The 26652-nt window shown below is 53.1% G+C and overlaps 1 protein-coding gene across 1 annotated transcript; it reads left to right on the top strand.

Moving 5' to 3' along the window:
• Window positions 1-729: 729 nt before the first annotated feature.
• LOC122428302 (stem-loop binding protein) lies at window positions 730-13996 on the top strand. The gene is made up of 8 exons (XM_043448234.1): window positions 730-887; window positions 1006-1122; window positions 5568-5672; window positions 8168-8227; window positions 8529-8666; window positions 9226-9375; window positions 10848-10929; window positions 13089-13996. Exons 1-8 carry the CDS (start codon window positions 829-831, stop codon window positions 13203-13205), a joined length of 828 nt encoding a protein of 275 aa, XP_043304169.1. The 5' UTR covers window positions 730-828; the 3' UTR covers window positions 13206-13996.
• Window positions 13997-26652: the final 12656 nt, after the last annotated feature.

Below are 26652 nucleotides of genomic sequence, written 5' to 3' on the forward strand. Positions count from 1 at the left end.
GTGTGTGTCTGTGAAGAACGTGACGTAGGCTCACAGGTGTGTGTGTGTGTGTGAACAACGTGACATAGGCTCACAGGTTGTGTGTGTGTGAAGAACGTGACATAGGCTCACAGATTGTGTGTGTCTGTGAAGAACGTGACGTCGGCTCACAGGGTGTGTGTGTGTGTGTGTGTGTGTGTGTGAACAACGTGACATAGGCTCACAGGTCTGGGCATCTGACGCCAGCAGCGAGTTACCACAGACTTTTCGGGGCGCGAAGCCCGCAGCCCGAGGCCGCCTCCCCTTCCGGGTTCCGGGTTCCCGCCAGCGCGGACAAAGTCCCGCCGTGCCGACCAATCGGAGAGCGCCCCAAACCTGGGCTAGGCCAATTGGAGGCGCGTCCTTTGCCCCCTCGGCGCGACCGTGTCGCCTGCCTCCGAATCTCCCGCCAATACCCCTACCCCGCCCGCGAAGGCGCGGCCAATCAGCATCGAGCGTCCCGGCGGACCGGCCGCCTCCATGGCGGAGGGGACAACCTTTTCTTAGGGCCTCGCCTCAGTCTCCCCGGCGGAACCCCTTCGCCGCCCGGACGGCAGTGCGCGGGGCAGCAGTTTCACGGCGGCCGCCCCGGCCTGGGCAGCTTGCGCGGCGCGCGCTGCCGAGGGGCTACCCCTGGGCCCCGGCCCGATGGTCTCGCCCGGCGCGGCGCGCGCGGGAGCCCGGGGGCGGGGCGTCGCCTGATAAATACGGTTGGGGGCGGGGCGCGCGCGTCAGTCAGCGCCGCGCTGAGGAAGACTCGCGTCTGCTTCCCGCGCCACCGGACCCTAGGAGCCCGCCCGCCGCGTCGCCATGGCCTACAGGCCGCGAAGCCCCGCCGGGTACGAGAACCGTCGCGACAACGACGCCAGGTGAGGTCGGGCCGCGCGCCGGGTGCTCCCGGGCGGGCGCGCGGCGGGCGGGGTCTGGACGGGGGTCCTGGGCGGGAGTCCCAGGCCACCTCGCTCTGACGCGGTCTCTCGTCGCCAGCCCTCCACCCCCTGCGCGTTGGAGCCTCGGACGCAAGCGCACGGCCGACGGGAGGCGCCGGAAGCCCGAAGACGCCGAGGGCCTCGCAAGGCCGCCCAGCGGTCACAGACCCGACAGGTGGGCCCCTTGCGGCGGCTCAGGGGGCCTGGGCGGAGGTTCCCCTCACCTGACTGGGGGTTGCCGGTGGGTCACCAACAGCACTCAGCTAGTCGGGGCGCCCCTGGGTCACCACCCGTGACTAGCCCTGGCCCCTGTGCGTCACAACAGGACTGGGAGGTCCCTGAGGGTCCGAGGAGGTGTCTCAGTGACGGGTGTCAACAAAAACTGGGCTCAGTCTCAGTCAGCGAGCCCTGCTAGGTTCCAGGGATGGCATTGAGGGCCACCACAAACTTTATAGAACGTTCCAACACGGCGAGTCAGGCTCCCCCGTGAAAGAGTCAGGAAAGTTGGGTGTTGTAGCAGTCACAGAAGGTGGGTGCCAGGATGCAAACCAAGCCTTAACCTCCAGGACCCTCTTTGCACCCTGATGCTCCTGAGGCACTTCCCTTCTGAGGAGCCTTGGCCGTACTTCTGCAATTTGCAGTTTACTTGAGTGTTTTCTAGTCTGGGCAGTGTGTTGGGCAGGTCAAGACACCCTGCCAACCATGGTTTCTTTTTTGTTCTTATACTCTTGACACGGGTGGGTCAGCAAGTCAGACAAAGTATTTCAGGGAGACAGGAGTTTCTGGAGTACACGCAGCGGGTGTCCGGTGGTGAAGGCCGGCAAGCTCTTCAGATCCGTGGTCTGGAAAGGCCTCGGTCCGGATGAGATGGGAGGTGGTCCCTTGAGGATCCACACACCAGGGCCCTCAGGTGGGGAGGCATTTAGCTAGTATGAGGACTGGCTAGAGGAGAACAAAGGGTGGGGGACAGCTGCCAAGTCAGGTGAAAGGGGTGGTGAAGACCGAGCTGTGGAGACGGTATAAGGAGTGTGTAGCTTAGGGTAGACTTCTAAGGCAGGACTCTCAGTACTTGATGGGTTAAGGGGCCGATGCAGGGAGGAGTCAGAGACGACTCTAGCTTTGAGACCTGCAGACCTTGGTCTCTTATGAAACTTTGTTAGCAAGAGGAAGGTGTGGACCAGACCTGGTCTGGGGAAGAAGTCAGTGATTAGGCTTTTAAGTTTTTGAGATGAGTAAAGAAAAGATACTGAGAGAGCAGCATCTAACAGTCTGGGTGGGGAGGCATAAATTGAGGATCAGCATACCTGTGACTTTTAAAGATTTGAGATTTCTTGGGGAAAGATGTGAGAGAAGGAGAGGCTCTAACAGCCCTGGGGCTAGATGTGAGGAATAGGTTATTGTGCAGTTGCTAGGTGGAGTTCAGCTCTTGCGACCCCATGGACTGCGGCACTCCAGGCTTCCCCTGTCCTTCACCATCTTGTGGAGTTTGCTCAAACTCATGTCCATTGAGTTGGTGATGCCATCCAACCATCTCACCCCCTGTCGCCCCTTTCTCCTCCTGCCTTCAATCTTTCCCAGTGTTGGGAGTCTTTTCTAGTAAGTTGGCTCTTCACATCAGGTGGCTAAAGTATTGGAGCTTCAGCATCAGTCCTTGGAATGAATATTCAGGTTTGATTTCCTTGCTGTCCAAGGGACTCTCAAGAGTTCTCCAGCACTACAATTTGAAAACATCAATTCTTTGGTGCTCAGCCTTCTTTATGGTTCAACTCTAACATCCGTGCGTGATTACTGGAAAAACCACAGCTTTGACTATACAGACCTTTGTTGGCAAAGTGATGTCTCTGATTTTTAATACAGTGTCTCGGTTTGTCATAGCTTTCCTTCCCAGGAGCAAATGTCTATTAATTTCGTGGCTGCAGTCACCATCCCCAATGATTTTGGAGCCCAAGAAAATAGTCTGTCACTGTTCCACTGTTTCCCCATCTATTTGCCATAAAGTGATGGGACTGGATGCCATGATCTTAGTTTTTTGAATGTCGAGTTTCAAGCCAGCTTTTTCACTCTCCTCTTTCATCCTCATCAAGAAGCTCTTTAGTTCCTCTTCACTTTCTGCCATTTAAGTGGTATCATCTGCACATCTGAGGTTATTGATATTTCTCCTGGCAGTTGATTCCAGCTTGTGACTCATCCAGCCCAGCATTTCGCATGATGTACTGTGCATGTAAGTTAAATAAACAGGGTGATGATACACAGCTTTATTGTACTCCTTTCCCAGTTTGGAACCAGTCCGTTGTTCCATATCTGGTTCTGACTGTTGCTTCTTGACCTGCATACAGGTTTCTCAGGAGGCAGGTAAGGTGGTCTGGTATTCCCATCTCTTAAGAATTTTCCACACAAAGTCTTTCAGGTAAATGAAGCAGAAGTAGGTGTTTTTCTGGAATTCTGTTGCTTTCTCCGTGAGCCAGTCAATGTTGACAATATCATCTCTGGTTCCTCTGCCTTTTCTAAATCTAGCTTATACATCTGGAAAGTCTTGATTCAGATACTTTTGAGGCTTAACTTGAAGGATTTGAGCATTACCTTACCAGCATGTGAAGTGAGCAGAATTGTACAGTATTTTGAACATTCTTTGGCATCACAAAGATGCCATCACAAAGATAGCTATCACAAAGCTATCTTTGAGATCAAGCTTTGACCCCTGCAGTGATCTCACTTTTAACTGAAGACAAAATGTTAAATCCTTAACTGCTTAATTGCTTTAAAATTCCTTTGTATTCTGGGATTCCGCCTGTGGCTCACAGCCACACAGGCCTCCTTGTTCCTGTGCCAGCAATGTTCCTGTTCTAGGTGCGTTGCCCCTGCCGTTTGTTCTGTGTGCTTTTATTCCCACAATCCCCTGTGGTGGCAGTGGAACATGATGCAGGTTCTTGGAGAGTGGAGCCATCCACATCTCCATGGATACAAGAACTGATCCCTTTGAAGGGACATTAGTTCAGTGTGTAAATAAACCTTTATCTTCCATTTGAGCACTTTCCCCACAAGTACTCATCCCAAGCTAGGGGTGAGGTGGTGAATGTAATTTGCCTAATCTAAAACATGAGTTTCAGTTCCACAAAAGGTAGTTTCTGTCGAGCTACCAAAATGTGAGATGGCGTAAAAGGGCATTGTTCAGTTGCCAAGTTGTGTCTGACTCTGCATCTCCTTGGACTGCAGCACGCCAGGCTTCCCTGTCCTTCATTATCTCCCTGAGTTTGCTCAAACTCATGTCCATTGAGTCAGTGGTGTCAACCAACCATCTCATCCTCTGTTGTCCCCTTCTCTTGTCCTCAGTCTTTCCGAGCATCAGGGTCTTTTCCAATGAGTCGGCTCTTCACATCAGGTGGCCACAGAGTTCGCGCTTCCACATCAGTCTTTCCAATGAATATTCAGGGTTGATTTCCTTTAGGATTGATGGTTTGATCTTGCTGTCCAAGGGACTCTCAAGAGTCTTTTCAGTACCTTTTAAAAGCTGAGGCACCTGTTATGGCTGGGAAATGCAGACCTGGACCTCTTGACACACTATTGAGAGTGTTGATGTCTAATCCTGGGCACACCTCCATTTGATTTTCCTCTGTGTCTGAGATACAATCTTGAGTCATTTTAACTTGTTCAATAATTTGATTTCAGACCCTGCCAACCATATTTATACTGTAGAAATTTGTTTTTAGGATTTGAGTTTTTCTGGTTGGGGTAACTAAGGGAAGAAATTATAATTACGTAAGGGGATTATTTCTTTGGTTATTGCTGTTGCATTTTCGAAGCATGCCATTGAGTTTTCAGCTAGAATATATAAAATTGCTTGTTGTTGCAGTTGAAGTTCTCTTTTTGATGTATGAGTAGTGACCAATAGAAAGTTGAGGAAGAAAGATAAAAATGTGAGTTTACATCTTATCTATAAATAACAGACATACCAACAATTCTAGCTGCCACAATTCTTGGCATGAAGCCCCATGCTTTCAAATTGCCTGAACTTGACTGAAGATTTCCTTGAGTTCTAGATAGAACTGAGCTCCTAGATTAAATGTATCCAACTCTAGGGATGCCTTTATCAGTAGACTAAGCCCTGATGTGGTAAGAGCTCTGAAGGATATTTTTATTCCCCACATTTTAATTATGATGTGATATATTCTGAACCGTTAATTGCGTGCATCTGGAAGTAAATACTAGCCACATTTATTAGGTGTTGGTCACTCTGCTTAGCACTGAGAATGTATTAGCTGAAATCTTTCTTTAAAATCCTTTTAAAAAAACAAAACTTATTACAGAAAAAGTTGTATTAGATAAGTGCACTTCTTGGTGCTAATGATACCTGTTGACTTGGTCTGCCTTTCCCCCCATGGACTGTGTTCTCATGATCTAGCTGACACATAGGGAGTGCACGGTTGTTTAACAAACAGAACCCAGAGAGGCTTGGAGCGAATTGCTGGAACTTGGTGAGCTAGGGAGTTAATGGAGCTGATTACTCTGGAGCCCATTTTCTTGGCACTCTCCAAACAACCTCAGAACATTTCCTGATACATGATTTGAAAGGAAACTGAAAGTTGTGTCATGGTTCAAACGTGCCCTTTCATTGTTTTGCAGCTTTACCACTCCCGAAGGCCCTAAGCCCCGTTCTAGATGTTCAGACTGGGCAAGTGCAGTGGAAGAAGATGAAATGAGGACCAGAGTTAACAAAGAAATTGCAAGGTATATATTTTAGACCACTTGGAAGTGTTACCTGTGGTGTTTTAAAGTGTATATGAAATTTGAGGCATATCCTAAAGTGGTGGTGGGCCCCCAACCAGCCACATCACAGCTCCTGGGAACTTGTGAGAAATGCGGGTTTTCAGGCCCCACCCCAGGCCTGCTGGATGGGAAACGGTGGGGTCCAGCCACGTCTTAAGCTGGTCTGTTGAGCCTGCCAACTGACGTTTGTGGACCAGTGTCTTGGCGCTGTCCTAGGGTGGCTGTGGTTGGACAAGTGGCTGGCTGGGCTGCAGGCATCTATGGCCATGTGCTCTGACCTTCCACACTGGCTGTTCCCACTCCACTGGGGAATGCGCTCTTGACTGACACCTGCCTCAGGTAATAGCTCAGAAGTGCCAGAATGCAGGGAAGTCCCTGACTTGGGGTCTGTGACCCCTTTGCAGGCCTGCCCAAAGTTGTGTGTGTTCAAGTTCAATTCCAAGTTACGTCCTCTCCCTCAGCTCCTTACAGTTCAGAAGATGATGGCATTCTTCACCCCTGCTTATCCCAGGATTACATTCTCCCTGGTGTTTTGGGGCCTTTCTTCTACTTGATATATGCCATCCAATCCAGTGAATGAGCCTTGAGTTAAAATGCTGTGGCTTGAAATTAATTGAAGTATATTGAGCCAAGAGTCTGTTGGTTCTTAATTTGGATGAGAAGGTCTGTCCTCACTGTCAAGCAGGGAAGCAGGGCCAGACTGCTTCCTCTGCGTCTGCAGTGGTCAGTGGTGTTTAGAGCTGCCTCCATTGGAAAGGACACAGGCACACGTTGAGGTTGGTTATGACCATTTAAGGGGCCACTTAATTTCTTTCAGACATTAAAATGTATGTGGACAGATAGTCTACGTGGGTAGAAGAGTGAACTGGGAGTTGACAGGCTCCAGTATTTTGAATGAGTTGTATTTATATAGATGTTGATTTTTCTCAGCTGTGAAAAGTTAGGCTGTTTGACTTGGTCTGTGCAGTTTTTGTGTTTGTTCACAAGGTTTATAACAACTCTGGTCATGTCCTTGTGTATTTTTTTTTCTTTTGACTGTGCTTGGCATGCAGAATCTTGGTTCCCTGACCAGGGATTGAACCTGTGCTTCCTGCATTGGGAGTGTAGAGTCCTAACCACTGGACTGTGGAGCCCCAGTGCTGTGTGTCTTGACCCCCACTGTCACCCCTTGCTGGGGACCGTCTCCAGCACCTGTTTGATGCAGGGAGACCCTGTTTGTCTTGACCCTCCTGTTGTTGGACTCCTCTTTGTTCCTCTCTGGAAGTTGACCTGCCCTCGTGCTGTTTCGGGCCACTCTGGATCACACCCTTTCTGATGGAAAGGTGCTGCTTTTGAGCAGACCAGGTGATGGAGCTTTTGATGGTGGTGGTCTGCCTTACTTCCCACCAGGTGGTGAGCAGTGAGCTCGCTGTATGTCAAGGCAGCTGGCTCACACTACACACCAACAGTCTGAAAATTGGAAAATGGGTTTTAGTTATACCTGAAAGTGAAAGTGAAGTCGCTTAGTCATGTCCGACTCTTGCGACCCTATGGGCTGTAGCCCACCTGGCTCCTCTGTCCGTGGGATTTTCCAGGCAAGAATACTGGAGTGGGTTGCCATTTTCTCCCGAGAATCTTCCCGACCCAGGGATTGAACTCCAGTCTCCCGCGTTGCAGGCAGACTCTTTACTCTCTGAGCCACCAGGGAATCCCTTATCATACCTGAATGGGTTCCAGAAAGAATGAGATCCTACAGAAAATGATTTCAGGGACTAGTGTTTCAGTTCTCATGGGATGGTTCTAGATACACAGAAGGAGATTAATTGATTGTCTCCTGGTGTCCAGACTTCACTGGGATGCCCCAGCAAACTTGGGGCAGGGTGAGGCACCAGAATATGTGACATCTTTTGGACCCTAGCATGAACTTCTAGCTAGAGGCAGTTTCCAGGTTAGATTGTACTGTGTTTTTTGGTTGGTGACATAACTTTGCAAAGTTGGGTGTTGGTTGTTGCTGTGCTAGAAAGCAAATTCCTGGTGACATCCACAAGGAAGGAGGTTGGGGGTGGGAAGGTGTGCAGTCTTCCCAAGGTGAGCTGTGCCCAACAGGCATGTGTTTCATTAGTGAGTGATTGTGGTATTAGAAATAAAGACTTCATTTCAGCTCACGTTTAGTTTTTCCTGAAGGTTTCAGGGTTAAGAGAGATGTAAAGTTCCATGGTCTCACTACTTAATTGGCAGCAGTAGTTTTCTTTCAGAACTGGTTGCTTTAAGCATCTTGTATGGTCTTGGCAAGTAGCCTTTATCTTCTCACCGGAGAGTGGTGATTGAGGGAGGTTGAAAAAGAAGCCACCTTACTGTGACTATTACTTAATCCCCTTACCAGACCGCACCCTCACAGAGGCTTTGTAGCTCTGAAAGCATTGTGTTGATTTCTGTACCTTTGTAAAAACAGCAACATTTATTTACTTTGCTCTCAGATATAAAAGGAAACTCCTCATAAATGACTTTGGAAGAGAGAGAAAGTCATCATCAGGAAGGTAAATGCTGTGTAATCATTTCTTTTCTAACTAATAACCCTGTGACTTACTCATGACAAATAAGGTGAACATGTGAACGTGAAATGCTGACTCTCAATAGTATTTATTATTTTTTCTGTTCTTCACTGATTTGAAATATGTATCCTGTACTAAATTTCCATATATTCAGAGATTCTAGACTGTTCTGTAGTTAATATAGTTTGGAAATCCAGAGGGCAAATGCTCTTTTATTGTGTTTACACATTTTCTTACATAATGATCTTATTTGTGAGGTTTGCTGTGTTATTTTCCTTCTGTTTAGTTCGGATTCGAAGGAGTCTGTGTCCGCATTGCCAGCCGACTTGGAGACGGATGAAAGTGTCCTGATGCGGAGACAGAAACAGATCAACTACGGGAAGAACACCATCGCCTACGACCGCTACATTAAAGAAGTCCCCAGGTAGTCCTGTGCCACCAGCGTGGGCTGGCCAGGTCACCTGCGTAGGTGGTGAATCTGATTCTGGGTGTCTTTCACCTGCTAAGAGCTGTGTTATTAATGACCTTCAGGCACTTATATAAAGAAGAATCTGGAAAAAAAAAAAACAAAAAAAAAAAAAGAAGAATCTGTTGGTGACTGCAAAACCAAGGACATGAAGACAAGTAACATTTTCATAATTTAGAATGTTAGGTAACGTTTCTCAGGAATCATAGCTGTCTTACAAATGTGAGACTACTAAAGTACATGACGGGGGAAAAGTTAAGTTCAGGTTACAGATTGTAAAGCTTTTACTAGAGAAGAACATGAGCCTTACCCAGTGTATGTGAGGAGCATGCGTCCCGCTTCCCGCACAAGGATACAGAGGGAGCTTTACAGAGCATGGCAGCTGCTGGGCTGAATGCAGGTGTCCTTTACTGGAGCGTGGATTGTGAGGGATGAGCAGTCAGCGAGGTAGTGCTGTTCGGCTCATGTTCACACGTGGGTCTAGTTGCGCACCAGGATCATCCCTCTTTCCCTGTAGGCACCTTCGACAGCCCGGTGTTCATCCCAAAACCCCCAACAAATTCAAGAAGTACAGTCGGCGGTCGTGGGACCAGCAGATCAGACTCTGGAAGGTGGCTCTGCATTTTTGGGATCCCCCAGCTGAAGAAGGATGTGATTTGCAAGAAATGTGCGTCTCTTAGAGTCCTGTCCCCCCTGTCTGCGTGATGGCAGCAGCTCTCACTGTGTGGCGGGTCCTCCTGTATCGTGGCTGTTCTCTCTGCTAGTGTCCGAAGCCGGCCGTGTGGGCTCCCGGAGGGCTGGGGGGAGGGATGTGCTTCCTGGGTTGGACTTAACTGTTTGTAGCTACGACAAACTCATCTTAGTAGAGGTACATGGGGTTTTGTTTGTTTTTTAAGATAAAACATCTTGAAAAGCTTGAGTAATTGTTGAGCTAGGCGGCTCAGTGGTATGGAATCCACTTGCAAGAGACTCGGGCTTGATCCCTGGGTTGGGAAAATCTCCTGGAAAAGGAAATGGCACCCCACTCCAGTATTGCCTGGGAAATCCTATGGACAGAGGAGCCTGGCGGGCTACAGTCCGTGGGATCACAGAGTCGCACATGACTTAGGGACTAAACAGCAACAAGTGTGCATAGTGGATTCACTTTGCTGTTTGGTAAAAACTGACACGAGCTCGTAAAGCAACTGTACTCCAATAAAAATTGGGGCTTCCCAGTTGGCTCAGTGGTAGAGAGTCCTCCTGCCAGTGCAGGAGATGTGGGTTCAGTCCCTGGGTCGGGAAGATCCCTGGAGAAGGAAAACATCCAGTATTCTTGCCTGGAGAACCCTATGGACAGAGGAGCATAGTGTTTCAGTCCACAGGGTTGCAAAAGGGTCAGATATGACTTAGTGACTGAACAGCAATGTAAAAGTAAAAGGTTTTCCTTTTTTTTTTTTTTTGCCTATGAAAGGTTTTTATCTTTTAAAACTTTGTCCAGTGGAAAAGGTCTCAGGTTGAACTGCCATGTGGTCCGGATGCCAAGTGGGCAGGGAGGTGGAGGCTGGTCTGTGGTTCTCCTCGGTTCCCTCGTTTGAACATCTCCCTCTCTCAGAGATGCGGTTAGTCCAGATGTCTGAGTTTTTGCTCTGAGCTGGGGATGTTTATTAGAACTGTCAGGTTTGAAACGATGTCTAATACATCTTTATGAGGTTGGCCTCACCTTCACAGACACACCCTGGTTTCTTTCCAGTTGTCACTATTGTCCCGTTCTCTCTGTCAGCAGGAAATTGGAAAAATGAGTGGTGGTGTGTAGTTTGGTTTGTCAGTGTCTGTCCCCCCAAACCAGACTTTACTGTTGTCGCTTCTACTTACAGGGATGCTTGTGGGTGTGTACAGACGGTTGGCCACGCGCAGGAGTGGGCAGCTTCTTCTTGTGTGCTCTGAGCACGGTGGACATCCTGCCTGTGGTGGCTGCTGCCAGTGTTCCTTGGGGAGGGCCTGGGCGGAGGAGTGGGGGGTGTCCTCTCGTCAGGGCAGAGGCGGTGCAGGGAGCGCATGTGGCAGCGTGGGCCTCACGGACCCGGCCTAGCTTGCTCGCCTGCATCACATGCCTCCTGTTTCCCTCACGTGGTGACTGACACGCATGTGTTCACTGCACAGACATCCTGTGGACCTCGGGGAGATGGAGACTGAGTCCGCAGAAAGCAGCTCTGAGTCCCAGACAAGCTCTCAGGACAACTTCGTAAGTGCCTTTCCGCACAAGTGTTTCAGATTTATTGTTTATAACATATGTCCCTTTATAAACTGAACTTTAAGCTGAAATTTGATTCTGATGCTTAGAAGAAGGGGTCCTTACCTCTTTCTCTGACTTTATTGAAATGTCAGATTTGATGGATCCCTATTTTAAGATTTTGGGTTTGGTCTGACTAATCAATACCACCATTTTCATTTAAAAGTAAAAGGTCTTTTCTAGTTCTGGTGTTAGATACAGGCCTTGTCATTAGTGTTAATTTTAGGCTATTTAGTTTGTGCTGGTGAATTGCTGATACAGGATCACTAGCTAGCTGTCATAAATGGAGAGATGCTTTGGGCCTGGGGGTTTCCCCACAATTGCCAATTTTTAAAAAGGACATGTTTTGGGGCAGGGAAAAAAAAAAAAAACTCAGAAGATGAAAAGCAGTGTACAGACTCCTCCGTCTCTCAGTCTGTGGTTACTGATTGAGTGCGAGTTCTTCAGGCTTCTCTGCGTGTGTGCAAGCCACACACAATAGCACTTCACAGCAAAGGGTGCCTTTGTTATCACAGGGGCTTTCCCAGAGGCTCAGTGGTGAAGAGACTGCAATGCAAGGTCCATCCCTGGGTCGGGAAGATCCCCTGGAGGAGGAAATGGCGACCCACTCTAGTATTCTTGCCTGGGAAATCCCATGGACAGAGGAGCCTGATGGGCTGCAGTCTGTTGGGTCTCAAAAAGTCAGACATGACTGAAGTGATTGACCTCTCACTTGTTATGAAGGAGATTGCTCCAGTACTTACATGTAGAAATATCCTGCCCACGAAGTGGAAGGAAAAACAGGTTAAAAACTAGAAGTAAATGTTTTTTTGAAAAACTCAGGCTTTATATAAGACCAGCCTGTACTGTGAACAGCTAAGGAGCAGGTAAAATCAAAGTGCACAACTGCCTTTCTCTGCCTGCCACCTGTTGCCCTGGTAAACAGGTACCTGTCCTTCCAGTCGTGGGGCCACCTGCACCCCGGGTCCTCTCTGACTCTGAGAGGTGTTAGAAGTAACACAAACACCAACATAGAAGGATGACAGAGATATTCATGAGGGATACAGCTACCACAAATGCTTTTTGAGGACTAGTAACCTGGAAACTTGTCAAATGAAAACAGGATATTTAACCACAGGAGGATCCCAGTTTAGTGGGTATTCAGATGCAGGCAGGACTACAGAGAAACCAATGCCGAACGATCTCAGCAAGTGGTGTCCTTGATCTGGATTGAGTGACCCTCATCCCAGCTCAGCAAACGGATTCTGATCGTGTGCTTGTGATCAGACAAGTTGGGAGGGCGGCTGTGCAGATAGAGGCAAGGGTCCTTGTGGGGGTCCTGGGACCTCCAGGGAGAAGTGATGCGGAGGTGGGGGATGCGGGAGGCGAGAGAGCAGGATGGGTGGGAACAGGTGAGCCCGCAGGTCCCCCTCGGGAGCGGGAGCCCGGGGGAGAGCTGCTCAGCTGAGCAGAGAGACGCCACAGCGTCACTGCTGTGCACAAAGGCCACCTTGCTAGAATACCGCTGCCGCGTAAACAGGCTGTTCAGGCTTTCCGCTTGTCCCAGTAATACCCTTTTCACAGGTCTTTTTCTCTCTCTTGATATGGAGTTTAATCAAGGATTACATGTTTAATAGCCACGTCTCTTTAATTCCCTGTAGTTTAGAATAATCTTCCTGTTTTCCCCCATGAAACGACTTCTTAGAGGGGTTCAGGCTCCTCGGTGGGCGGTTTCATGTTGTCCCCTTAGATTAGGTTCAGGTTGAACACCTTGGCCCCTGTTTTTGGGTGGAGTGAGGTCATGTCAGCCCAGGGCCAGAGCTGAGGGTGGCCGTCCCGATCTGGTTTCTGGCTCAGCAGTGGTTCTGAGCCACATCATGGCTCCCACCGCCTCGAGTGGCTGCGGCTCAGAGGACTTAAAGGGTTGCTCCGTTTCTCATGGGGCAGGGTTGGGGGCGGGAATTTGAGAGGTCAGCTAAAGTTTGACATTATCTGTGAATGTTAATTCTCTCGGAGTTTCCTGCGATCCTGGGGAGTCTTGAGTCCCCAGAGGTTGAGCGGCCCTGCTCAGCGCCCTTCAGCAGCAAGTCCTGTGCCCCAGGGGCTGCTGAGACTGTGCTTCTGTCTTCCAGGACATGTTCTGCAGCACCCCCACCAAAGTCAGGCACATGGACCGCCAGGCAGAGGACGAGTTTGATTTGGAGGCCTGTTTAACCGAGCCCCTGAGAGACTTCTCGGCCATGAGCTAACCGGCGCCACCTGGAGGCCAACTGCCCAGCATGCATCCTCGTTTGTAACTGGAGGTTCCCGTTAATAGCTTGCTGTTTCATGGTGAAGTGTTCTTGCCCCGTTTTCTTAAGAAATGTTAATTTTATGTATAGGGAGTGTACTTTGCATGTTTTAAATTGTAAATGGAACTAAATTTGAGGAAAATTTAACTTGAAGCAGTCTTGCAACAACCTTAATCGCTTAATCTCCAGCATCCTTGATGGTAACCTGGAAAGTGTACTGTAACTGCTTTTCCACAGGTATAGTAGATGTTAAATTGCTACTCGTCAAATGGCTGGTTTGGGTTTAACTGTTCTTGGGACCAGTCTAGCATTGACTTTCTTCACTGGTATCTGAATGAGTGTTCTCACAATTGGCTCCTTTACTATCTCTATGGAAAGCGTTAGGTTTCTGGTTGTTTGTCAGTATATCAAGATGGGATTTTTTCCTCATACAGAGCACTGAATAGTCAAAGATTGAATTGAGCTGATAAGTTAATGGATTTTATGTGTAAGTTATACAGTCTTAATTTGGTACTTGTAAATAGCACTAAGTGGGCCTTCTACCTAAAATACTCCAAAAGTTAAGGCAGCAGAGGGATTAGAATTTTTTTTTATAATCAGTTAATTCACTTTGTAAAATGGCTGTAAATGATAATGTGTACAGATTTTCTGTTCGTATATTCAGTTGTAAACTTCTAAAGACTGTTATGTTTCTATTGCTTTTGTATGGAATGACACTGCAAAAATAAAAAGAACCTTCTTTGACTTACTGTGTTGCCAGACAGACTGGCTGCTGGGTGATGCCTGTGCTGGGAGGAGCCACGTCAGCGTCGGTCCTGGGCGCGTGCACGGGGAGGGTGGACACGGAGACGGTGAATGACCTCCTTTTAGTCAGTTTGCAGCTCTGCCCTGGGGCCCTGGTCATGCTGAAGCCGGGTCCAGACCTTGGGTGTGGAGCCAGCCACGTCCTGTGTGTGCCTCTCGGCCCCAGTCTGCGACTGAAGGGAGTGTGTACCCAGCGGGTGCTAGGAGGCCAGGGCCTCGGCTTGCTGCTTGGTTTGCAGCTGGGGTGCCAGGGCCTTTCCGTGTCTGGGGACCAGGGCTGTACAGTCCCCCCTGCAGCCCGAGGGGCCGCCCGCCCACAGTGCGTCTCCATACCCAGGCTCTGCCTGCAGCTGTGGCCACCTCCTTGGAAGTGACACTGAGCTCCTTTTAAGCAAGGGGTGGGCTCTCGCCACTGTGTTCAAAGTGCTTTGCGGGGGGCAGAAGCCCTTCCTGGTCCCGTCACTTGTGCGGACCTCGCACTTTCCAGCAGCCTCATGGATGGGGGGACACAGACAGGCGCTGTAAGCCTGCACTCAGGTACTTGGGGACAGTGAATGTGGCATCAGGTCACAGGCAGGAGGGCTGCGAGGCAGGCTGGAGGCTGGGAGACACCTGGGTGTACTGGGAGCCAGCTGTGCTGCGGGAGCCAGAAGCATTGGCCCCAGGGTGCGGCCAGCACAGAGGCCCAGAGGTGGGAGGGCGGTGACCAGGCTGTCCACACTCATGAGGGGCTCGGCCGGGGGTGCGGGCAAGAGCTTGAGAGATGGGCTGGGGGCGCAGGGTAGAGGGTGCCTCAGCGCCTGGGAGGGTTGGGAGCACTGGGAACGGAAGCAAAGCGGACTCTTGCTGCATAGTGGCCCCTGGCAGCCCTGTGCACACGGGGGGTGGAAAACACTGACCGATGGGCTGGATGGGGTCTCTGGGCAGAGCCCCAGAGGTGCCTCTGCTTCCCTGGCTCCTGGAGGGGTGGGGTGCTGTCTAGCTGGGGGTGGGCCCTTCCAGGTCCTGGCCCACCTTCCCCAGAGACGGGGGAGAGAGGTCCTTAGTGAAGCAGAGCAGGTGGTCAGGACCGTGGAGGTGGAGAGCCTTCCCATCTGAGACGCACAGGACCCTGTCCCCTAGGAGCCCACCGTGGAGAGAGCTTATTCTGAGGGGCCCTCCTGCATGCCCCCTCTGGGGTCCCCCAGGCAGGAGTGGTTGCCGCAGTGACCCCAGGCTCGCCCATCGCATGGGGTGTGTGTGGCGGGGCCTGGGGCAGAGTGCAGGTGAGTTGTCTCTAGTTCACCTGTCCTCACACCCTGAGGACCTTCACCTTGGGGCCTGTATTTAGGGGGACTCCGTCCACCAGAGCCTGTTCCCATGATGGGAACCAGCACTTCAGGCTGGTGCTGGTGGAGAGGGAGACTTGGGGGCCTTGGGAGGACTGTAAATGATCTGCAGCCGTAGCGTGGATTGTGCTGGCCGTAAGAGGGGTGAAGGAGGCAGGCTGGCTGGAGTAGAGGGTGAGGGATGTGGTCTGGGGTGGGGGTCTGGGGTGGGAGGCATGATACCTGACTCAGGTTCTAGAAGAGTCACCCCAGCTACCGCTTTGGTGTTACATCTATATCTTTAGAATGCTCTTAAGCACCAGGGAAATCTGTCTTCAGACTTTAGTTCCTGCCTGTTAGCACTGTTAACATAATCTGGTCTTTCCATGTGAATGTAACAGGTAACCGATCGGCTGGGACTGACTGGTCTTTATTCTTGACTCTTGTACTTCGAACCCAGGGGTGTCAGAACTCAATTACGTTTGGCCAGCATGATTAATTCTTCACCGTTCCGGGCTGATTGTGATCTTGTCGCCAGCGGAGATTCATTTTCCTGTCTCCCGTGTATAGACGTGGTCGGCTTATCAGGGTTGTCATCCCCGGCTCGCGCCGCTCCTGCACCAGGGTGTCGTCTTCCCTGCTGGCCCGTCGGGACCCTGCCATCAAGTTGCTGACCCTCTGCCTCTCTGGGAGGAAGATGCTGATGGCGCCTCCCACGTGAGTCAGCAGCCTGCCTGAGCCAAGGGCTGCGCTTCCACCGGGTGGTGGCTCTTCTGGTTAACGGAGGGATTACAGGAGCGTTTTTGTCCCAGGCAGGCAGACTCGAAAGTCCTCCTGAGTGAAGTCACATGATGGCAATAGGTGAACTGGGAGGACCTTGACGTTAGCGGTTTTCTTGGAATCTGGGTGGGGGAGGGGTATGTGCCTTTTTAATCACCAGTCTGTATATTTTATGTTTAAGAATCTTGAGAGGGGGGTACTCTTTCTACCCCCTTCTGATGTCTATGTCAGAAGCTTTCTCTATCCCTTTTATACTTTAATAAACTCTATTGCACAAAAAAAAAAAAAAAGAATCTTGAGAGGGGGCTTCCCTGGTGGCACAGTGATGAGGAAATCTGCCTGCCAATGCAGGAGACACAGGTTCAGTCTCTGGTCTGGGAAGATCCCACATGCCGGGGAGCAGCTAACCGTGAGAGCCACAGCTCCGGAGCCTGAGCGCTGGAGCCTGGGAGCCACAGCTGCTGATGCCCGTGAGACCGAGCACGCGTGCTCCCCGACAGGAGACCCACAGCAATGAGAAGCCTGCGCACCACAGTTGGAGGCAGCGCCTGCTCCAGGCAGCTAGAGAAGGGCCTGAGCAGCAACGAGGAAATAAACACATTAATAGAACATTATTTTTTTAAGAAAAGGAAGAATCTTGGGGACTTCCCTGGTGATCCAAAGACTGAGCTCCCAGTACAGGTGGCCTGGGTTCAATCCTTCACTGGGGAACTAGATCCCACATGCCGCAACTGAGACCCAACACAGACAAATAAATAATTTTTTTTTTTTTTATAGGACGAGTGTTGAGGGGGACTTCCCTGGCGGTTCTGTGGCTAAGACTCTGTGCTCCCAATACAGGGGACCTGGGTTCAATCCCTGGTCAAAGAACTAGATCCCACATGCTGCAACTAAGACCCAGCACAGCCAAAAAAAAAAAAAGTCTTGAGGGTTTTTTTTGTTTCAGACTTTTGTTGCTTCGTTGTCAATGTTTGCTTTGTAATTACATAAAAATATGTAATTTTTATGTAAAAAAAATATGGTTTTACTGAGTCTAAGCCACTTTGTAAAACTCACACTTCGGAGATGCCTGTGAAGTTTTCTTGGAAAACCCTCAGCGGACGCACAGGCTCCAGCAGTGGCACTCCGACCTTATGGCTGGCCTCCCAGAAGGCGCTGTGTACGGGGTCCCCAGAGCCCGCCGCCCGGCACTTGCAGGCACGTCAACATGCAGCAGGTGGAATGCGGCCTGTGTCGGTGCCAGCTCCGCCTTCTCCAGCCGTGTGACGGCCTCCGTGTCCCCGTGGACGCGACCGGGCAGTAGCGCCTACCAGCAGGCTGGCCCTGAGGATTACAGGAGAGAGGGCACGCCGGGACCTTAATGACCTCGTGACGGCAGCTGCTGTGGTGGCCGAGGGCCCCGTTTAAGATGTTGGCAAAAGCGCCACATCCATTAACTCCCACCGACCGGTAGGGCGGGGTGGTCCTCGAACAAAAGTAACAACGCAGACCTTTAGGAAGTGGGCGCCTGCCACACGGGCACAAAGCTGCCTCCCGGAGGCTGAGACTTGGTCAGCCTGCCCGGGGAAGGGGTGCCCCCAGATCCCAGTGCTCCTGAGTGAGCACCAAGCCACATGAGGGGCACGTGGCAGGTGCGATTTCTAGGGGTTTCCAGGTGTGATGGCCACCGGCGAGCTCGCCGTGCTCTTTAAGAAAAGGGTGAAGAAACCACCTTCCCTCCTTCGGGTGGGAGTGGCGAGCGGGGCCCTGCCGCCTACACGGGCCGGCGTGTGAGGCTGAGACAGCTGCCTGCTGCTGTGGGACAAGCCGCCACAGGCTGGCTGGCTTAGCAGACAGTCTTTACCATCCCCAGCTTTTGCGGCTTGGCTGGGTCCTTGCATTCAGGGGGCTGGGATGTCATCTGAAGGCTTGCCTGGGGCGGACCCACGCCCACGGCTGTGGTCAGCGGGCACCCCCCACAGTGTGGACTGGCTTCGCCAGAGCGAGTGGACGCAGCGTGGTGGGGGCCTGTCACTGACGCCTGTCGCTCCAGTTAGGCAGGAGCAAGTTGCCATCCAGCGTGCCCTCAAGAAGTAGGGCTGTTGGAGCCACAGCCAAACCCACATGTGAGAGGCCCTGGCTGGGTAGCCGGACGTCTGCTGGCACCTCAGCTGCATGTTACACAGAAGTCGGCTTCAAACAGGCCTCAGGACTTCCTTAGTGGTCCACTGGCTAAGACTCCTTTCTCCCAGTGCAGGGGGTCTGTGTTCGACCCCTGGTCAGGCAACTAAGATCCTGCATGACCCCCGGCACAATCAAATAGAAAAAAAAAATGGATCTGAGTTAAGTGTAAAAGTGCAAAAATATAGAACTTGTAGAAAATGGGATTCTAGGTCCAGGCAGTGCTTAGGCTGGACACCAAGAGCACGCTCCGTTAAATGGAAAATTGTTAAATGGGACCTCATGAGGATGAAAGATTTGATCTGGGCAAAACCTGGTGGCAAGACCAGCCGCAGACTCAGAAAAGATGACTGCCAAGCACGGACGTGATGGGCTTGCCTCAGATGTGCAGAGAACCCCCCAAACTCACAGTAAGAAGCGGTCCAACTGGAGGACGGGCCGGGGCGTGAGGAGGGAGGGATCGCACTGGAGACCACACGCAGGTGACAGCAGAGCAAGTGGGGAAACGCCCAGGGCGGCTGGCTGACGGCCAGCGGCGGGAGCCAGCTAAGGATCAGTTGGCCGTAGGTGCCTGAGGTCAACGCGGGGACGCACGGCCGGCTGGAGGCGGAGAGACGGTGCAGCTGCTCTGGAAAGTACTCAGACCTCCCCTCAAACCCAGCAGCTACCACTGGAGCCAGCACGGTGCTCCTGGAGAACGCCTGTTCACGAGGACCCCATGTGCAAATGCTCCTGGAGGACGCAGAGGTCCTGCTGCAGGCAGAGCTGGGCCCCAGGGCACCCACAGCACAGACGGGTCGCTGGTCACGACCCTGCGCTGGGGTTCTGCAAAACGTTACCCTGGTGGGGTGAGTGCTCATGATGATTTTCCTGGAACACGAGAGAGCTGAAACATCCTGAAGAGCATGCCATGCTCCTGGGTGTCTTGGCTCAGAATGACCGACACAGAGACACCTCTGGTGAAATGACTGGACTTTAAAAGAAAAAAAAAGATTCTTTGGGCATCTTGAAAAAAGCACATTATATCAGAAAGCATATTAGACTATCATACTTTTACATTTTTTAATTGTTTTTGTTTTCTACATATGTTTTGTTTTGACTTTTTTTGTCCCCGGGGTTGGGACGTGCGGGCCTGCTCCTCCTGCTGCGCTGCTCCAACATTCAGATCTGCATGGCCGCATCCATCACGCCTCCTGGGTTCCGGGATGCGCCTGTAGCGGAGGACAAGGCGGTATGCAGGCTGGTAGATCCCCGAACTGCGAGTACCCCTTTGAAGGCTTCAAGAAGAGGAGGTGAGGCTGCAGGTCTGCCAGCCCAGGCTCTGTGGTATGGGGCCACCGTCGCCCAGGCAGGCACCCCTCCAGGGGGCAGGCAGCGGGCAGCCCGGCCCTGTGGTCACAGTCTCAGGACGGCCGGCGCCGGGTGGGGGCGGGGGCGTCCTCCTTCCTGGTCCTTGACTCAAGGCCTCAGACTAGCCTGAGTGCTGGGACTATCACCAAGGAGGCTGGGTGACCGTGGCTTCCTCGTGAACCAGTGCTGGTGGGCAGCCCCGTCTAGAACGCGACCTGCTGTCCCTGTCTAGGATGTAGCCCGCTGTCCCCATCTAGGACGTGGCCCGCTGTCCCATCTAGAACGCAGCCTGTTGCTCAGCCTTCTCCCGTTCTCCCCAGGTGACTGAATTTTTAGCTCAAGGCGACATTTCCTCAGTAGCTGTGGCCATGTGACTCGGTCCAGCCCAGAGGTCTATGACCCACTTCAGGTTCTGCCCTAAAGGGAAGGGGTGCCCTGCAGTTCCCTAAGGGCACCACTTCCCTATGGCCGGAATGCAGAGGGGATGAGGGGAGCCTGGCAGCTGCCTTGTAGCAGGAGGTAGAGCCTTCCGTTGAACAGGCAGAGCAAGGGGTGGGAGGAGCCTGGTCCTGACAAACCCACTGTGCTGGCCAGGGCTCCCAGACAGACAGAGCCAGCAGTGCACCTGGGGGGACGGGGGTGTGCCTGTGTGTGCATGTGTGCGCTCGCTTGACTGTGCCTAAAGTCCACCATTTGGATGTCAGTGTCATCTAGAAACACGCTCCCAGCAATCCTAAGGGCACAATGTTTGCCCAAATGTCTGGGCACCCAGGGACCCTGCGAGCGGACACGGACAGTCACTTTTACACCAGCCTCGAGTGGTGACACGGGGGCGTCCTGTTCGGGGCAGGTGGGCCATGTCCTGAGGGTTCCGGGGTGCTGCCTGGGTTGCTGGGCTGTGATCAGTGCAGCCTGGCTGAAGCAGCAGAGGCCTCCTCGGACACTGGCTCCTTGCTCCCCCAGATGCCGTGTTACACACAGGTCGGCCTGGAGCCACCTCCATGAGCGGAGCTCCTCCCAGCTGGGAGTCCGCTCCTGCCCGAGGCCCTGGCAGACCCGTCTCTGCACCCTCACCTGATGGTCCAGGCGGCCATCATGAGGCAGGTAGTCCTGGCCAGGCTCCCCAGGGGCTCTGCGGTCCCCCGGCCAGGCTTCTCGGCCGTGACTCTCAGCCCTGCACCCTGGGCCTCACCGGCCCGAGCACAGAGAGCCCTGCAGGCTGCCCCGTGGGGTCCAGACCAAGTCCGGGCTCCCGCTGTTCCCCGGTGGTCACCCCCACTGCCCGTCCACTGTGACGGCTCTCACCCACTGGCCTGTGGACCCTCCTGCCCTGGAGGAAGGGTCTTGCCCCAAGAGCACTGCCCCACAATTTTTGTCCCCAAGTTCCCAGGCCCACCCCCCCAGAGCACAGGGCACTTTCTGCCTGGAGCCCTGAGCTCAAAGGGCGGTATATCCAGGAGGGAGGCCCCAGGCTGCCAGGTGCCCGAGGGCAGCAGTGGCACCAGGAACTGACGCTGGGCTTGCTGAACCCAGTGCATCCAGACCACTGCCCACCTCCCACCCGGCCCCCGAGGCTGTCAAAGCTGGTGCTGGGCCCGAGGAGGACTTGGACCCTGGCTCCGAGTGGCGGGTTTCCAGACCCACCTCCAGCTTGAGTTTCACAACCTCGCCCGGGTTTCTATTCTGTGAAGTGGGACCTTGGTGACTTGAGGTGGTCATTATGGGTCCAGATGGATTAGAAAAAAGACCCAGCTTCCCTCCTCTGCACAGGTACCCCCAGGGGTCTGAGTCTTGCTCTGACCTGGATCACAGAGCTACTGGTCCTGGGGAACCTGGCCAGCACCGTCTGACTCTTAGATTAGAGGCCGGTGGTGTGGACAACTGCAGCTTTGCCAGCCTGGCGTGGATGGCCTGGGCACCTGCATCACAGTGCCTGTCCCCCAGCCTCCATCCATCCCCCTGGCCCAGCCCCTCACCAGCTATCCTGTCCCCCAGCCTCCATCCATCCCCCTGGTCCTATCTAAAAGAGCCTCCACCCCATCCCTGTCATGCATTGTCTGGCCTCAGGGTCCACAGCAGGCCCTGGTCAGCTGGAGCCCCCTCTTCAATTTCTCCCTGCCCCCAGGCCAAGTCAGCACACAGGTGGCAGGGGGCTCTTTTCCATCAGACACCTTCTCACCACCTGCAGGAAGCTCAGAGCCTGGGAACTCAGATGGGAGGCCTCTGGACCACACGGTCCCGAAGGCCTCTCCAGGCCCAGTGACCCCCGTCTGCACCCTTTTAATGAGCCGTTTCATTTGAAACAAACGGACTTCCCTTGCGGCTCAGCTGGTAAAGAATCCACCTGCACTGCGGGAGACCTGGGTTTGATCCCAGGGTTGGGAAGACCCCCTGGAGAAGGGAAAGGCTACCGACTCCAGTAATCTGTCCTGGAGAATTCCATGGACTGTATAGAGTCCATGGGGTCGCAAAGAGTTGGGCACGACTGAGTGACTTTCACTTTCACGCAGGCTCCTAGCCTCAGAGCTGCCCCCTGAGCTGGGGTGCCAGGGCCCTGTCTGCTGCTGGGTCCAGTGGGTCTGTGGGTCTGGGTGAGTATCCCAGCCGCCCCCCAGGATGGAAGGCTAGAAAAGGTGGAGGAGGGCCCCTTCTAAGGGCAGGACCGCTGACAGCCAGCCTCATCTGGAAACCCCTCCCAGGTCCGATCATAGCTGCCACTGGGTTCAGATGGACGAGTGCCCAGCCTTCTTTCCAGCCAGGAGCCTTGGACCATGGCCTCGGGGCCTATGCCGCAGACCGCACAGGAAGGAGCCGCGGAGAGACCCGAGAGAGCAGGAGGCCTGCCCAAGGCCGCACAGCCAGACCCAGGCAGGGGCAGCGAGAGCGGCGACGGCGGGCCAGCGCTCCGGGCCAGTAGGGACCCCGAACGGCCGGCCGGGCCGCCAGCGGGCCCGGGCCCTTCGCGCTGGGCAGGTCGCCGACCTCGAGCCAAGCGTGCCCCGTGCCGCCTCAGATCGCCGTCACCGGCGAGCCTCGCGGTCCGGAAGGGGGACCGACACCCACCGCTCGCAGCCACATAGGCTGGTGGGGCTCCGACTGGGCAGGCGGCGCCAGGGTTGCGCAAGCGCTGTTCGCTGGCTCGCCGCGGAAACGCACCCGGGTCTGCACAGGCCCCGCCCATCGGCATAAAGCCCCGCCCACAAGGCAGAACCTCTGCTTCACAAACCCCGCCCACCGACGCACCAGCCCCACCCACCCGCAGACGGGGGTTCCGCCCCTAACACAGGCCCCGCCCCTCAGGGGCTCGGAGCCGCACGGCTGCCAGCAGACTGTCGCGTGGGCGCTGAGGTGCCACTTCCTTTGAGGGAAGAGCGGGGCCTGACGGCCAGGGCCTCCCGCCCTTGTCCCGCCCGGCCGCGCTCAGGCTCCGGCCTCAGCGTGGCCCAGGAGCTCCGCACGCGTCGGTGCCCGGCGTTTGTGCGGCTGTTCCCTGGGGGCGCCGGGACTGGAGGCTCGCGGCCCGGGGTTGGGACTCCTGCTGCGCGCACCGCCCCCGAATCAGTCCGGACCCCGGGACCCCCCAAGCCCCCTGCACCCCAAGACCTCGCTCACCCTAGGGCCCTCCGAGCCCCACAAATCTCGGGACCCTTGTGTCTCGAGAGCTCTGAGCACCCTGGGATCTCCGTGAGCCCCAGGAGTCCCTGGCCTTGGGGCTCCTGAGCCCCGGGACCCCTGCTGCCCAGGAGTCCGGCGCCCCGAGAGCCGGCGGGCCCCGTGCAGTCCGCCCGCCCTTCGGCTGTAAGGGGCCCCGCCTGGGGCGCGCTGCCACTCGCCAAAGCGACTTTGGGTGCTGCCTTTGCGAGCTGTCTCCTCCCAGCGCCCAGACCCGCGCCTGAGCCGCTCCCAGGGCTCCTCCCGCGCCTGTCCTCTGGCAGCGAGAGAAGCAAGAAGTTGGACGCGATCGACTGTGCCTTAAGAGGGCCCAAAGGTGGGCACGCTGGACCAGGGAGGCCAGACCCTCCTGGGGACCTGTGGAAGGCGACTGACTGGAAGTGGGTTTCCAAGCCGCTTTCTCTGCCAAGAACAAGGGTTCTAAGTCTCTTTAGGACTTTTACTGGGAGTGCAGACGTGTGTTAGGGGGATGGTGTTTTTCTTAATTTCTACTTCATTTCCCCCTTGCTCTAAGTACACTCGCAGGTCTGAAGTTAGTCTGCGTTCAGTTGACCAGTTGTTTGCCTTTGATCATGGGTTACCTTCTCCTTGACTCTCAAGTGTCCACAATTTTATAGTACTTTTCTTTTTAACTCCGTTACTCAGTACTTAGTTGAGTTTATGATGATCTTTCAGTGTTGAGAAGTTAGTGCAAGAGAAGTTAGTTTGACTTCAAGAATGGCTTCAGCTTCACAGTATTTAAAAATTTAATTGAGCTTTTAGATGTGGCTTCTTCCTCTGACCGTCTGGAGTGTGTCCTCATTGAAAACAGGTCTGGAGAGAGAAGCACAGACTCGCCCACTGGCAGTAGAAGGCAGGAAAACAGCTTGATTTTGAAGTTCTAGAATATTACCACCACCCACCCCCCCCAACTGAAATTGAAATGCACTTGTTTAGGAACAAGTGTATATTGTCAAGGCTGTGTATTGTCACCCTGCTTATTTAACTTATATGCAGAGTACATCATGAGAAACGCTGGGCTGGAAGAAGCACAAACAAATCAAGATTGCTGGGAGGAATATCAATAACCTCAGATATGCAGATGACACCACCCTTATGGCAGAAAGTGAAGAAGAAGTAAAGAGCCTCTTGATGAAAGTGAAAGAGGAGAGTGAAAAAGTTGGCTTAAAGCTCAACATTCAGAAAACTAAGATCATGGCATCCAGTCCCATCAGTTCAGTTCAGTTCAGTTGCTCAGTTGTGTCCAACTCTTTGCGACCCCATGAACCGCAGCATGCCAGGCCACCCTGTCCATCACCAACTCCCGGAGTCCACCCAAATCCATGTCCATTGAATCTGTGATGCCATCCAACCATCTCATCCTCTGTCGTCCCCTTCTCCTCCTGCCCTCAATTTTTCCCAGCATCAGGGTCTTTTCAAATGAGTCAGCTCTTCACATCAGGTGGCCCAGGTATTGGAGTTTCAGCTTCAACATCAGTCCATCCAATGAACACCCAGGACTGATCTCCTTTATGATGGACTGGTTGGATCTCCTTGTAGTCCAAGAGACTCTCAAGAGTCTTCTCCAACACCACAGTTGAAAAGCATCAATTCTTCGGCGCTCAGCTTTCTTTATAGTCCAACTCTCACGTCCATACATGACTACTGGAAAAACCATAGCTTTGACTAGACGGACCTTTGTTGGCAAAGTAATGTCTCTTTTTTAATATGTTGTCTAGGTTGGTCATAACTTTCCTTCCAAGGAGTAAGCATCTTTTAATTTCATGGCTGCAGTCACCATCTGCAGTGATTTTGGAGCCCAGAAAAATAGTTAGCCACTGTTTCCACTGTTTCCCAATCTATTTGCCATGAAGTGATGGGACCAGATGCCATGATCTTAGTTTTCTGAATGTTGAGCTTTAAGCCAACTTTTTCACTCTCCTCTTTCACTTTCATCAAGAGGCTCTTTACTTCTTCTTCACTTTCTGCCATAAGGGTGGTGTCATCTGCATATCTGAGGTTGTTGATATTTCTCCCGGCAATCTTGATTCCAGGTTGTGCTTCTTCCAGCCCAGCGTTTCTCATGATGTACTCTGCATATAAGTTAAATAAGCAGGGTGACAATATACAGCCTTGACATACTCCTTTTTCTATTTGGAACCAGTCTGTTGTTCCATGTCCACTTCTAACTGTTGCTTCCTGACCTGCATACAGGCTTCTCAAGAGGCAGGTCAGGTGGTCTGGTATGCCCATCTCTTGAAGAATTTTCTATTGTTTGTTGTGATCCACACAGTCAAAGACTTTAGCGTAGTCAATGAAGCAGATGTTTTTCTGGAATTGCCTTTTTTATGATCCAACGGATGTTGGCAATTTGATCTCTGGTTCCTCTGCCTTTTCTAAACCCAGCTTGATTTTGCCTGAAGCATTACGGGACATTTGTCAGGTGGTGACTTAAAAAATTCCGTCCTTCCGTCGGTGTTTCTGAGTTGGCATTTTCCCAAAAGGAAGAACCTCCTCTCCTCCCCCACCTTTTCCTTCTTTTCTCAGTTTTTTCTCAGTCTGGGTTCGTGGACCGTATTTCCTCTGTGGAGTATGCTCTGCTTGCCTCGTTCTCTTGGCGCCTGCCTGGGACCCTGTCCCACCCTCTCACCTGCCCTGACAGTTGGGTGCCCGGAGAAGCCCCGTCCACCTCCGGTCCTCTCCCCGCCCAGCCCTGGACACCCAGCATCTCTCCAAGGACCGTGAGGCCTGTTTTTCAAATACTAGTAGTTTTGCTATTTATTTCATACTTGTCATTGCTGCTGTTCCCTTTCTAGGGCTGAGTGTGCTGTGAGCTACCAGGATGGTTTGAGAGACTTGGGCGGCCAGCTCGGCGGGCAGGGGCGGTGTCGTGGCTGTCGGGGGCTGGTGAGGTTGCAGCAGGGCTGGCCTGTCCCAGGTCGGGCCCTGGTGAAGCCCCTCTCCCACGAGGGGCTCTGGGTGGGGCCCAGGGGGCCTTGGGGGGCGAAGCAGGGCAAGTGTTCTGTGGCTGCTGCCACCTGTGGGCTGGGGACTGGGGTGTGGGCACGGTGTGGCCGGCTCTGGTCTGGCTCTTGAGTCCGAAACACACTGAAATGGGGCCACTCCTGCTGCAGAGCCACCCCCTGGGGACCCGCTGGCCCTGTCCCACCTGTCAGAGCCTCAGGGCCCCGACTGTGTTGCAAGAGGTGGTCACCCTGTGGGGGAGCCCTGGGGGTGCCGTCAGGGCTGAGCGTGCCAGGGGCTAAGGACCCCGTGGATGGGCTTCAGACTGAAGTGCGCCGACGCAGATGCTGAGGACAGCAAGCGCCTCTCCTGGCCTGGAACCAGCCCTG

Source organism: Cervus canadensis, chromosome 26, assembly GCF_019320065.1.
Source record: "Cervus canadensis isolate Bull #8, Minnesota chromosome 26, ASM1932006v1, whole genome shotgun sequence".
Classification (NCBI taxonomy): domain Eukaryota; kingdom Metazoa; phylum Chordata; class Mammalia; order Artiodactyla; family Cervidae; genus Cervus; species Cervus canadensis.